At 43.6% G+C, this 13,284-nt stretch overlaps 1 protein-coding gene across 2 annotated transcripts in view; it reads right to left on the bottom strand.

Annotated features, from left to right (window-relative positions):
- The window catches only part of LOC130116878 (protein FAM168A-like), a 41,387-nt gene that overhangs the window by 7,949 nt on the left and 20,154 nt on the right, over positions 1–13,284 (bottom strand). The window contains exons 3-5 of one of the 2 annotated variants that reach the window (XM_056284966.1): positions 8,602–8,685; positions 4,817–4,945; positions 64–206 (exon numbers count right to left, since the gene is read on the bottom strand). In XM_056284966.1, coding sequence (XP_056140941.1) covers positions 64–206; positions 4,817–4,945; positions 8,602–8,685 — 356 coding nt within the window. The remainder of the gene's footprint in view (positions 1–63; positions 207–4,816; positions 4,946–8,601; positions 8,686–13,284) is intronic. The other variant, XM_056284967.1, reaches the window with a different exon arrangement.

Here is a 13,284-nt window from a genome sequence, read left to right on the forward strand (position 1 = left end):
ATTAGTGCACAGGATTAGTGTATTTCCAGTTAAGTGCAAAATGAATTGCAGTGAATTTCTTACCTGAGCATAGAGGTTTTGTTGTGGGTAGACACTCCTAATGGGGTACATGGATGTGGAGTAAGGGGAAGGGGATGGTGAGTAAGGTGGAGGTGCCCCATTGGACTGGTTAGGTGAAACTTTGTAAGGGGTCCCTGCTGTATATCCTATAGGACACAGAGAGAAAAGGTGGGAGTTGGTATGTGTTTATGCATGTGCATGTGTGTGCAATGATTAGTTCCTAACAAAATGTTTGCCGTGTTGTTTGGGTAACCTTAAGCTAATTCAAGATACAAAATTGGAGGTCACAAGCAAAGGTCGTCACAATGACAGGTCTTTCCCTAGAGTGTGCCTTGTAATATTTTAGCCCTAGAGATGTTAAAAACTCCAGTCGCAAGCCCTAGTTTATATAGACGGTGAACAAAAAAGAAGCAAAGCAAAACCAAAAAACAATTCATTACACTAATACACACACATATGCACACACACCTCTGTTTTCCATCGAATGTAAACAAATAAAATTTTGGGGGTTGAGTTATTCCATCCACCAAGATCAAATGCTGACTTCAAGTCATCTCACTTACAGATATGAAATAAAAAAAAATGTAAGAAACGTTAGAGCCACAAGAATGCCATGTCACAGCCAAAGCAAACTCAGACGTGAACACTGACTGTGATGCCTACTATCTCCACTCTTACAGTCGTTATCACTGCATGAACGAGGATGCAGGTGAAGGTAACAGCTTTATTACAAAAAACAAAACAAAAAAATCAAGGCAAAGGCACAAGAATGCAAGCTGGAAAAAACAAAACAAAAAAACAAAAACCAGAGATGAGGCTGAGATGACAAAACCAGAATCATCAAAGTTAGAAAAATGATGGGTAGAGTAACCCACAGCCAGGACTGGAGCTTACAGGTAAGGTTTGAGCAAAACGTGATGGAAACAGAGGGCAATATTTAGGGAGACAATGCAACTAATTGGATATTAATGAACAGATGCTAGTGGTTATTAGAACGGTGAAAATGAACGCTGCAACGAGGCCATGGGTGTGATTTTTGTCTTCCTACAAGCCACCTGCAAAACTACACAAGTGGCGCCACTACACCCACCAGACTCTTATGTTTAAATGTAAAACTGTAATGTCTAAGTAATTAGAGCAAATTGATGACTAAAGACTATCAAATGGTGGTGCCCAGTTTGCAACAGGTAGCTAGATCTTTCTCACTTATCAGTGACAGATATGTCATGCTTCTGTAAACTCTGGTACCAGGGAGCATTGGTGGAACTCATTTCTATTTCATTCTAGATGCAATATTTAGAGATGCTTAAAATACTGTTTAAAACAGCAGCAAAAGAGGCGTCTGTGTAGCGTAGCGGTCTATTCTGTTGCCTACCAACACGGGGATCGCCGGTTCGAATCCCCGTGTTACCTCCGGCTTGGTTGGGCGTCCCTGCAGACACAATTGGCCTCGTCTGCGGGTGGGAAGTCGGATGTGTCTATGTGTCCTGGTCGCTGCACTAGCGCCTCCTCTGGTCGGTCAGGGCGCCTGTTCGGGAGGGAGGGGGAACTGGGGGGACAGTGTGATCCTCCCACGCGCTACGCCCCCCTGGTGAAACTCCTCACTGTCAGGTGAAAAGAAGCGGCTGGCGACCCCACATGTATCGGCGGAGGCATGTGGTCGTTTGCAGCCCTCCCCGGATCGGCAGAGGTGCTGGAGCAGTGACCGGCACGGCTCGGAAGAGTAGGGTAATTGGCCAGGTACAATTGGGGAGAAGAAAAAAAAAGGGGGGGGGCAGCTAAAGGCAGTCTAAGCACTAATACAAAATCCTTTTTGAGCTTCTCGAAACCCCCCCCCCCCCACATCGACGCTATCGCTGGAACATCCTGTCTTTTCTAAGTGTTGTTCTTAGCTACAGGAATTAGCATCATAATCATCAGCTGTATTTATGTCAAAAGGACAATGGGGTGTGGGCCAAGCATGTCTTTTGGGAGTGACTGAGAAACCATGCATTTCACATTTGGTTTGTTTCAGCCTCTAAAGTGGACTCAGACCTTGACTTAGCAATTTTTTGTGCATGTGAACATACCAAATGAACCCTGACCCCTCGAGAACGAACCAAATTCTTAGGGCGGTTTGTTTTAGGCTCGTTTCGAAGTCCAATTGATTTATGCATTGTGAACACAAGTTCTTTTGCTCCAAGTTCACTTGATGGTTCATGTAAAGGGAACTGGGGTCTGGTTCCTTATAAAAGACCTATCTGTGAAAATACCCTGACTGATCAACTAGCTGAACCTCACCAGACATTTTTCACGAGAAGGAGCGCTATCGAGACAAGTATGTTTATTTTTCTTTCTCTATTTGTCCGCTGTGACAAACTCAATACACATTTTTCCATTATGTATTAAGTTTTTCATTTACGTACACTTTTATTCAGTACATATATGATGAGAGCATCCCAGTAAAGATGCAAATATTTGGCACTGACCTACTTCAAAAAGGATGGCATCAATACCTCCTTCTCACACACAAAACAGGATCACAGCACTTCAGCATTTCAATAAAAAAGCCTTGGGGTGCCACTTTTGTATTGCACCCATATAAAGGCCTGTTTGCTTTCAGTGCAGCATGACTTCAAAAGGTACAGTGTGCAAAATTTAGCTGAAGTTTTAAAAAGAAATGAAATACAAAATCCATAAGTCTTTAATAGTGCCACTAAAAATTCTACACACTGTACCTTTAAAGCATGGGAAGTCTCGTAGCTCGGTTCTACTCTCATCTTTTCCTCAAAGCAAAGTCCACAGGAAGAGATTGAGTTACCATTCTTTGCTTCCTATAACCATGATGCAGTTGGTTTTTTTGGGGGGGGTTCCCCCCCCTTTTCTCCCCAGTTGTATCCGGACAATTACCCCACTCTTCTGAGCCATCCTGGTCGCTGCTTCACCCCCTCTGCTGAGCCGGGGAGGGCTGCAGACTACCACATGCCCCCTCTGACACATGTGGAGTCGCCAGCCGCTTCCTTTCACCTGACAGTGAAGAGTTTTGGCCGGGGGACATAGCACGTGGGAGGATCACGTTATTCCCCCCAGTTTCTCCTCCCTCCTGAACAGGTGCCCTGACCGACCAGAAGATGTGCTAGTGCAGCGACCAGGACACATACCCACATCCGGCTTCCCACCAGCAGACACGGCCAATTGTGTCTGTAGGGACGCCTGACCAAGCCGGAGGCAACACGGGGATTAGAACCGGCGTAGCGGGCTATTCCGTTGCCTACCAACACGGGGATTGCCAGTTCAAATCCCCGTGTTGGTAGGCAACTGAATAGCCCGCTACGCTACCCAGACACCCAACGATTATGCAGTTATGAATTTAATAACCATACAATAATGGGGGTCCACCCTAAAATGCCATTGATAAGTAACTTCAAATTCACTCGATTCATGAATTCATTCAATTTTTCCCCTCAAATGGATCAATGACAGTAAATGGCAGTAACAGTAAATGACATGACAGTGACAGTAAATGGATGTCAAAAATGTCAGTGTTGTTGAGTAAAATGCAGGTTTTAAGACAGCCTAGCCAGTGCAGGACAATCAGAAGGTCAGATCAGAAAACTTCTGATATCTCTTCAAATAAAACACTCTTATTTAGTATCTACACCCCTGACAATAAATGGTGGGCCGACTTCTAAAAGGTGGGTTGGATAACTGGTTCTATATGATAGAGGTGCAGGCAGCTCTGCTCTAATGTACCTGTATCCCTGGAAAAACACTGTAGACACACAGTCCAGCACAGGGTCCGGCCTCATGCAAGGTCCCACCGCAATCTTCATTTATGTTACATAGACTAGACTTTCCAAAATCAATGACAAACCAGTGATTTTGAAAGACTTCCCTTTGTGAGAAATCTGTACACTGGTCATGATATTTCTGTACATGCGCTACTCTTGCCTGCTTGAAAAAATACAATCTACATCATTGACTTGTAAATATCTCTATCTATTTTGTTTAAACAGCATTATTGCACATTTGCATGTTCAGACCCATGTTAGCGCATCCACCATTTTTTTATTAAGTAACAAAACAATGCACATATTCATTACCTGCACAATTTTGTGTGTGTAAGCTACCTTTTTTCATCTGTCAATAGTGATGTATATTTGAATGTATTTTAGTTATATTCCCATTTCATAATATTCAATTCAAGTGAAAAGCTGCAATGCACATTGCACATTTGTGCAAATGTAATCTATTGTGTTGGGGAAAGTTTGCAACGCACACTAACATGTCCTTTTCAACCCTGAAGTCAACAGAACAATATGCTTTGTCTTCACTGGTTATGTTCTATGTCTTTTATTTGTCTTGCAATGTTATGTTTGTGTGATTATTGCTGAACCATCTTCAGAAACCTCAACTCAGCATATTTTAAGCCTCTGCTGTTGTATTGTTCTGACCTCCCCACAAGGACCATTCAAGTTTTATCAAATCTGACTTTATTGACTTTGATCTTTGTTTTTATGTTGCATTCATGTTATTTTATTGTGTCTTGTTACTTTAATTGCGTAACAGATAAGAGCCATCAAAATATTAAAGCTCAAGTCCATAAATGTAGTGCTTTACATAATATTGGTGAAAATTTAAGTAGGGATTTGAACTGTATCCTTGTTATTGTGTGTGTGTGTGTGTGTGTGTGTGTGTGTGTGTGTGTGTGTGTGTGTGTGTGCATGTGTGTGTGCGTGTGCAAGCGTTTTTGTGTAATAGAAAAGTAGATATTTACTGAGGGCTGCGGCCGAGGCCTGGTATTGTCGGCCCTCTGAGCCAGCGTCCATAGCCGGATCATAGGAGCCCTCTTGGGCCCCTGCGACCTCCATCGATGATTGAGGCCAGCCCTGCTTCACCAGCAGCACTGTCCCACACACAGACACAGAGAGATATGTGTTATACACACACACAGCCCCACTCAAACAACACATGGTCAAATATGGTTGGCCATCAAAGCCACTGTTGACTTCCACTTTTGTGTTGATACAGTCTTTTTTTTGTTGTTGTTTTTTTTGTTTAATCGTTCTTAGGTGTATTCTGGGGTATACAGGCTTTGATGCAGGGCAAGTGTTTGGAGGACCGGTGGCAGTTTGAGTGCATTTCTTCTTGGCTGTATTTCATTCTCCTATTTGTCATCCTTATCTATAGCCTTGTAAGTCCCTATCAGTTAGCGCTAATGCCATGAATCACATTCAGCAGACAGTGTCCATTAGTCTCGACTTCACAACTCCGAAAAACAATAAGCCTTAATCTTCCATTCGGGCTATCATCATTGGGAAGACGGTCTATCAAGATTAAACTAAAGCTAGATCCATGTTTTTTCATATAGTAAGCCACCGTTTAACCCCCCTCCATTTGTTATTTAAATATATGTTATTTTCCGTGCAACTACTGCACAATACATATACAATTAACCCCCCCCCCCTTTCTCCCCAATTGTATCTAGCCAATTACCCCACTCTTACGAACCGTCCTGGTTGCTGCTCCACCCCCTCTGCTGATCCGGGGAGGGCTGCAGACTACCACATACCTCCTCCGATACATGTGGAGTCACCAGCCGCTTCTTTTCACCTGACAGTGAGGAGTTTCACCAGGGGGATGTAGCACGTAGGAGGATCACGCTAGTCCCCCCATTCCCCCCCGTATAGATGCCCTGACTGACCAGAGGAGGCACTAGTGCAGCGACCAGGACACATACCCACATACAGCTTCCCACCTGCAGACATGGCCAATTGTGTCTGCAGGGAGGCCTGACCAAGCTGGAGGTAACATGGGGATTTGATCTGTCAATCCCCGTGTTGGTAGGCAATGGAATAGGCCACGCCACCCGGGCGGACCTTTATACAGTTGAATCTTACCTCAGACTTGATAAAATTATTGAATCATTTTAAGTCACTAAAATAACTAAATAGTTGCTTAACAGTTGATATAAAATTCTTCCAAGGGTAGCATGGCCCCAAATCTCCACCTACATGGGGATCATACTGCCATTGTTGGAGAAAAAAAACAGAGAACACAATGAAGTAGGGAAAATGATGGATATGATGGGCATCTGGTGCTTGACTGTAAGACCATTCTGGTCTTGACTGTACGGACGAACAGCTCTGTCCCCCTGACCTTTCTACAAGCCACAGTAAGGGCTCATAGTAGGGAATGAGGGGCTCCTGACATGTACCGCCTCATTTAAAGCTGCAGTAGGCAACATCAACATTCCAATGCAAAACCTTCCACCTCTCTCTGCTGCCTCGTATCACTCCGCATCGCTCTTCAGCCCCTTACACTCCTGTAGCTCTCACCATCTCGAAAATGCCTCTCCAATGTTGACCCTCATCTGATCTCTTTTTTTAATTTTATTTAGGGCTTTCTTTGTCTCTCTCTTCTCCTCTTACATCTTCCTTCTTTTGGCTTGTTTTGTACTATATGCATTGGAGTTAAAGGAGGTATTGAAAATTTAGCACAAGTTGCCATAGCTCTTGACACAGCTTCTATATGTGCTGCCGCATTGAACCAAGACTCACAGAACCCGGATGACCCTTGTTTGCACAGAGTCGCTGTGATTGGTTAGTGACGTGCTAGCTAACCCCAATTAGTTGTTTGATTCAGACTGGGTCCAATTTTAAAAAAAACTAAATACAGAGGGCAGGGTGCTCACAGACACACTTTTTTTTAAAGGAACTCTTCAACTAAATAGTTAGTAACATGCAATGGTCAAAATTAGTTAGATCAACCAAAATGGTAATGAAATAATACTGCCTACGGCAGCTTTAACTAAAAGTTTAATGGCTGCCCCTTTCATGGTCTTTCCTTCGAACCAAGGTCAGCAGCAAGAGAGGTTTAAATCTCAGGTTCCTGGTATAGAAACTGAATAATAGACAGAGAAGAGATATAGAAACATACAGGCACCAACATGCACCACAATCTCGCTGCAAGGCCTACTGTGAAGTGCACCGACTCCCAATGTTGAACCACATTCTTATACAAATTTTATATCTCAGGTGCGGCTACCTCTACACTATGACTTTTTAGAGTCACATGGGGTGCATAGTCTGCAATAACGGTGCATTATTGTAACAGGGTAAATTCCAGTGGTACAAATGACCCCAAGACAACAACAATCACCCCATCCACAACAACAGCAAGTTGCCAGTTCCAGTCCTGTTGAGATCTCAGCCACAAGGCAAGTGGCTGGTTGATACAGGGTGTCTTCATGTGAAGTGACTGCCATGGTGGCCTGGAGCGGCACGCAAACATGTGTGTTCATAGGTGCATGAACACACACACACACACTTGCATATATATAATAATATGGCTATAAAAACTCGAAGACAACGTCACACATCAGAATAGAATCTCTCACATCTACAGGTAATACAAAAATGTACAAAACGAAATGTAAATATGGCAACAACAGATATTTGGTACCAAAATGATCACAAAAAAAAACCTCAATCAACTTTGTATTACCAAAGGTGGAAATAAACACAAACAAATCACGATGGGTGGGAATTCATACAATGAGGTGAAAAGAGTTCAGTTAGTCTTGCTGTGCTGAGAAGAACAATTTATTGTAAAAAAAAAAAACCCAATGAGTTTTGGGGTATTAAAGCACAACTAATGGGGGTATTTAAACAGACAGTAGTCAATTACACTAAAAAGACATGCAGCTTGCAAGGGGGAGAAGTTGTGCAAGTACACATATCCATCACTGGGAATTCATACAATCACACAACCTCTATTGGCCCCTTTCTTTCCTGACTATCCTTAATATACACACCCAAACCAACCACAATACAAATTCATCAAAATACATAAGTCATCCACACTATCAATCATACTGCTGTTAGTAGACATTTTCCTGTCTGCTCAAAGATGTAAGACAAGATAATGAATCCGAGGATTTCTCGAAAACTACATTTGTGGCCACACAGGTAGACATGGGCTAGCTTCATATCTTGTTTCTGAAGCTAATCTATGCTGGCAAGCCATCCCACACACACACATGCAACAGACAAACACATGCACACAAAGACCATTCCACAATATGGCCAGTCATAGTCTGTCAGAAAAGATGCCAGAAGCTATAAGTGAGCTTTCTTTATCAGTCATTGTTCATATAAGCTTTCCCAGTGCTATGCAGTTGTGTGTGCTCTTCCCTACATTAGTGTTCAAACTCCATTTCCCAACATTCATTCGGCCCCTTCCCCAAAATACACATTAATTCAGCAAAGTACCAGAGAAATAAAAACATTGAGAAAAACAATCTAGACCTACTGGTCACTGAACTGAAAGTTAAAAAACAGAAATTATTCTATTTATCATGAAATAAGCACAGATACAAGACCCATTGCTACTGCTAAACTACACCTAAAGAAATAGAAACTGTTGGCACAGATTTGACCATTTCTACAATATCTCGATGCAAACACTACAACATGCACCCCAGTGAGCATTTTACATTTCACTTGCCTCTAAAATCAACTGTATTAGCAGCCTGATACATGTGTATGCGTGTGGTCCTACCTGGCGGATATCCTGGATTGCCAGTTTGGTATAAACTTGGTGTGTAGGTAGGAGTTGTTGCAGCAGGAAAACCTGTGGGATAGCCTGGCAGAGAGAAGAAACATGTCAGACTTCCTTGGTGTGTGTGTGTGTGGGGGGGGGGGGGGCATAAATCAAAGTTTAAAAAAGGCATCTATAAAAAGCAATGGAGACGAAGCTGGAGTTTTCAAAGAATAGGGGAAATGACATAGTTTCAAATAAGGCCAAAAAGGCAGGGCATCAATACCACAAAATTACAGACACAGCATCGTAAAAGGGAAGCAGTACGGTGGAAGCTCAGCAGCAAAGAAAGACCAACACTTAGCAACATAATTGTTATACAGCGGGAAAAAAAAAATCAACAAAATGGCAGCTTCAGAAAATATCTCTGAATTGAACACCTCTATGACACAGCACCACAGAAAAGTATATGTCAGAGCCTTCCAAAAGCGGTATTAATGACAGGACTGAAACTCACTGCTTGTGTCCATGGCCTACGCATTAAGACTCAGAGAAATGAGCATAAAACATGGATCCTCAAGCAATTGTAGGTAGAATATCAGGTGGAATGGCCCGGTGAGCTGTCTTTCAGCCGTTTTCTTACATCTGGACAGATTTAGAGGATGCTACATATGGTGTTGTAAATCCACAATGTCTATTGCACACAGTTTAAGATGTTGGTGGATAAGTTACAGTGCGAGCTCTTCTGGGAAACATCAAAGTACTCATCATGGCCCAAAATGAACCCATTTTACTGGACTAAGTGCACGCTATGGTACAAACTGGTCACATGCTGTTCCCCTGCTCCATTAGATGGTGCCCCGGGATGGTTTCAACACCTGAATGAAGATCTAAACATGGTTCGATGGCTCACCAGACAGAATCCAGGACATGTATGAGAACATCCAAAGGGCAGCTGGAGTGGTTCTTAGGCAAAACGGTGGCTCTACCCATTACTGGGAACAGGATGCTCATATATTGTGGGACACTTAATTTTTAAACCTGCAACTACATGTATGCAGAGGGCAAATGTGCAAGGTAGTTGTCTTGGCTGTGCTGTAGTGTGAGAGAGTAAAGCCTGGTACCAACTGCAACTCATTTGTCTTTCTATCCTAGCATACGTCACAATATTTAACTACATATGTATGGAGCCAAGTGTGACTGCGGCTTTACTGAAAGCAACAAAGAACAAGTGAGGAAAAATAGAGGGAAGTGATTTTGTACAGTAAGCGGTGCCTATATGAGGGACGTAGAGGGGGTTATCCATTCCTCTCATGGATGACATACTGTCCCAAAGGCTATGTGTGTCTTTGTGTTTGTTTGTCTGTGAGAGATAGAGGGCAAGAGAGCAAGAAAGAGTTGAAGAGACAGAGATTGAGACTGCATGAAGTGATATAAACATGTTTCAGCTGTTTCTGTTCAGGCTCTGTCTATGTGATGTGTGCATTCTTCCAGTGCCTTTGCTCTGACACAGGTTTCTTTGAAACCTTGGCATCTTCTGTTTTCCTGTTTGTTTGGCAGAAAAACCGAGCCATGGACTTTTAACCTTTTTATTTCTCTCTGCTCAGGCAGTTTTGTGTCGGATGGCAGCACACAGAAATTGAATAGAAAAATCTGCCTCGGGAAATCAACTCGATAAAAGCATGACAACAATTTACTTTAAAAACATCCTGAAATGTTTATTGCTTATAAAACCATCATTGGAATATTTTTCTAAATATAAAAACTATGTTGAATGTAAAGATGAGTTTTATGGTGATAACTCACTAACAAGCCATTTTCCAGTGGTATTGATTATAGCGCTGAAACTTGTGCAAATATTTAGGTTCATGTCTGCAAAACATAACTGAATATTAACAGAATGTTGTCTCTTTGTCATTGTGTGGTCAGTGCCTTCATGGTCAAATGTATACATACATGTCATACTTGAAAAGCTCACGACATGGTGGAAACTGGTCTTGATTTTACTTTTTTTTTTCCCTCCGGCCCACGTAAATATATTCTTTGGCGATAGAAAGAGGCTTGATAAATTCCCCAAAAGGGGCCATGTGTCAGAGTAACAGTAGGGATGTTGGCTCTGCTGCCTAGCTCTGTAATCTATCATCAAACACTGGCTACGCACAGCACTAACGCACTTATTTATAAAAAAATTACTGGATTCAATGAGAATGTCATGGGTCCAGCTGTGCCTCTCCCTCATTCCTAGTGTTTCTGCTGTTTACCCCTCCCATGTGTTTCTTGTTGGTTCCTTGTTTGTCTCTCTCTCTGTCTGTCTGTCGGTCACTCTGTCTGTCTGTCTGTTTGTCTCGCTCTCTGTCTGTCTGTCTAGGCACTCCATTTCCCTTCTGCTGCCAATCAACGGCACATCTGCAACCCATCCACTCATCATGCTCCGGCAGTATAGATACCCCGGCTCTACACTCCAGTCTTTGCCAGATCGTTCAGTTTGCCAACGTGGTACTTTCGTTACAGCCAAGTTTAAGTTTTCTGTCAGTTAAATCTCTCGTGTTACCCGTACTCTGTGTTTTCCTGTGCCTCAGGTTCATATCCGTCAGTGGTCTCTGCCTGCCTGTCTCGCTCCACCGTACTCGGGCTCAGCTCTTCAAACCTCCATCTCCACTTCCTTACAATAAAACTGCAATTGAACTATTCCAAGTCACATATCTGAGGTCTCCTTTTTGGGTCCAAAATCAGTTAAACCTCACGTATTTTGTATTTACTGGCACCCTCTATGTATCCTGATGACGCCTTATAATACACACACACACATACACACACACACACATATATAAAAGGCAACCTCCACCGCGCACTGGGGCGGTTTGAAGCTGAGTGTGAAATGGCCGGGATGAGAGACAGCACCTCCAAGTCTGAGGGAAAATGGTGAATTGCTCCCTCTGGGTTGGGGATGGGTTGTTGCCTCAAGTGAAGGAGTTCAAGTACCTCGGGGTCTTGTTCACGGGTGAGGGTAGGATGGAGCAGGAGATTGATAGGCGGATTGGTGCAGCATCAGCAGTGATGCGGACGTTGTACTGGACCGTTGTGGTGAAGAGGGCGCTGAGCCAGAAGGCAAAGCTCTCAATGTACCAGTCAATCTTCGTTCCAACCCTCATCTATGGTCACGAGCTTTGGGTAGTGACCAAATGGGTGAGATCGTGGATACAAGCAGCTGAAATGACTTTCCTCCGTAGGGTGTCTGGGCTCAGCCTTAGAGATAGGGTGAGGAGCTCGGACATCCGGAGGGAGCTTGGGAGTAGAGCCATGGCTCCTTCGCGTCAAAAGGAGCCAGTTGAGGTGGTTCGGGCATCTGATTGGGATGCCTTCTGGGCGCCTTTTTTTTTGGGTTTTCTGGGCACGTCCAACTGGGAGGAGACCCCAGGGTAGACCCAGAACTCCCTGGAGGGACTACATGTCCAATCTGGCCTGGAACGCCTTGGGATCCCCCAGGAGGAGCTGGAGAGCATTGCTGGGGAGAGGGATGCCTGGAGTGCCCTACTTAGCTTGCTGCCACCGCGACCCGACTCCAGAGAAGCGGCTGATGATGAGAGTGAGATTATATATATATATATATATATATTACTACTAAAAATAATAAATGTCATACTTGGTGGTTAAGGAAAGTTCTCATTTTGCATTAAATTTGACAATCCCACATCGTTACAGTATGGGATTGTCTCATCATTGTCTAATCATCCATCCATCCATTATCCAAACCGCTTATCCTGCTCTCAGGGTCGCGGAGATGCTGGAACCTACCCCTGCAGTCATTGGGCGGCAGGCGGGGAGACACCCTGGACAGGCCGCCAGGCCATCACAAGGCCGACACACACACACACACACACACACACACACACACACACACACACACACACACGACTATAGGGACAATTTAGTACGGCCGATGTACCTGACCTACCTATCTCTGGACTGTGGGAGGAAACCGGAGCACCCGGAGGAAACCCACGCAGACATGGGGAGAACATGCAAACTCCACACAGAGCACGACCTGAGACGACCCCCAAGGTTGGACTACCCCGGGGCTTGAACCCAGGACCTAAGGACCTTCTTGCTATGAGGCAACCGCAAGGTCAATTGTCTAATCAATTTCCGTCAAGTTTTTGTGACTCAACAATAGATATATAAGATTTATTTGGTGTTTATTCGGTCAAAGACTTGACGCATCCATTAATAAATAAACTCAAGGAATCTCCAACTAACCAACCAGAGATAAAGATGCTGCCCTCAGTGAATGGTTGATGACTAGCAGGAAGAATAGTGGATATTGACATTGTAGAGGCACTGCTATATGCATTAGCAGTTCCTTTTTGAGTCTGTTTGTCAACTGTTAAAAGTCAGTTTGTTTACCAGCCCAGAGAGGGGCTTCACAGCTAAGTAGTATAGGTCTTGCCAACCCAAATACAAATTCCAAGCTTTCAGTTTCTTTCTTGTTCATTCTCTGCCCTGTTCTTTACACACACACACACACACACACACACACACACACACACACACACACACACACACACACACACACACACACACACACACACACACACACACACACACAGAATGGTCTGTCTTTGTCTTTAATTTTCTGACATCTGGCCAAGCAAGAAGCAAGGAATTGTTTACAGACTTCTAAAGTCACCCTTTCTTAACTTCCCG

The sequence above is a fragment of the Lampris incognitus genome, chromosome 8 (assembly GCF_029633865.1).
Source record: "Lampris incognitus isolate fLamInc1 chromosome 8, fLamInc1.hap2, whole genome shotgun sequence".
Lineage (NCBI taxonomy): Eukaryota > Metazoa > Chordata > Actinopteri > Lampriformes > Lampridae > Lampris > Lampris incognitus.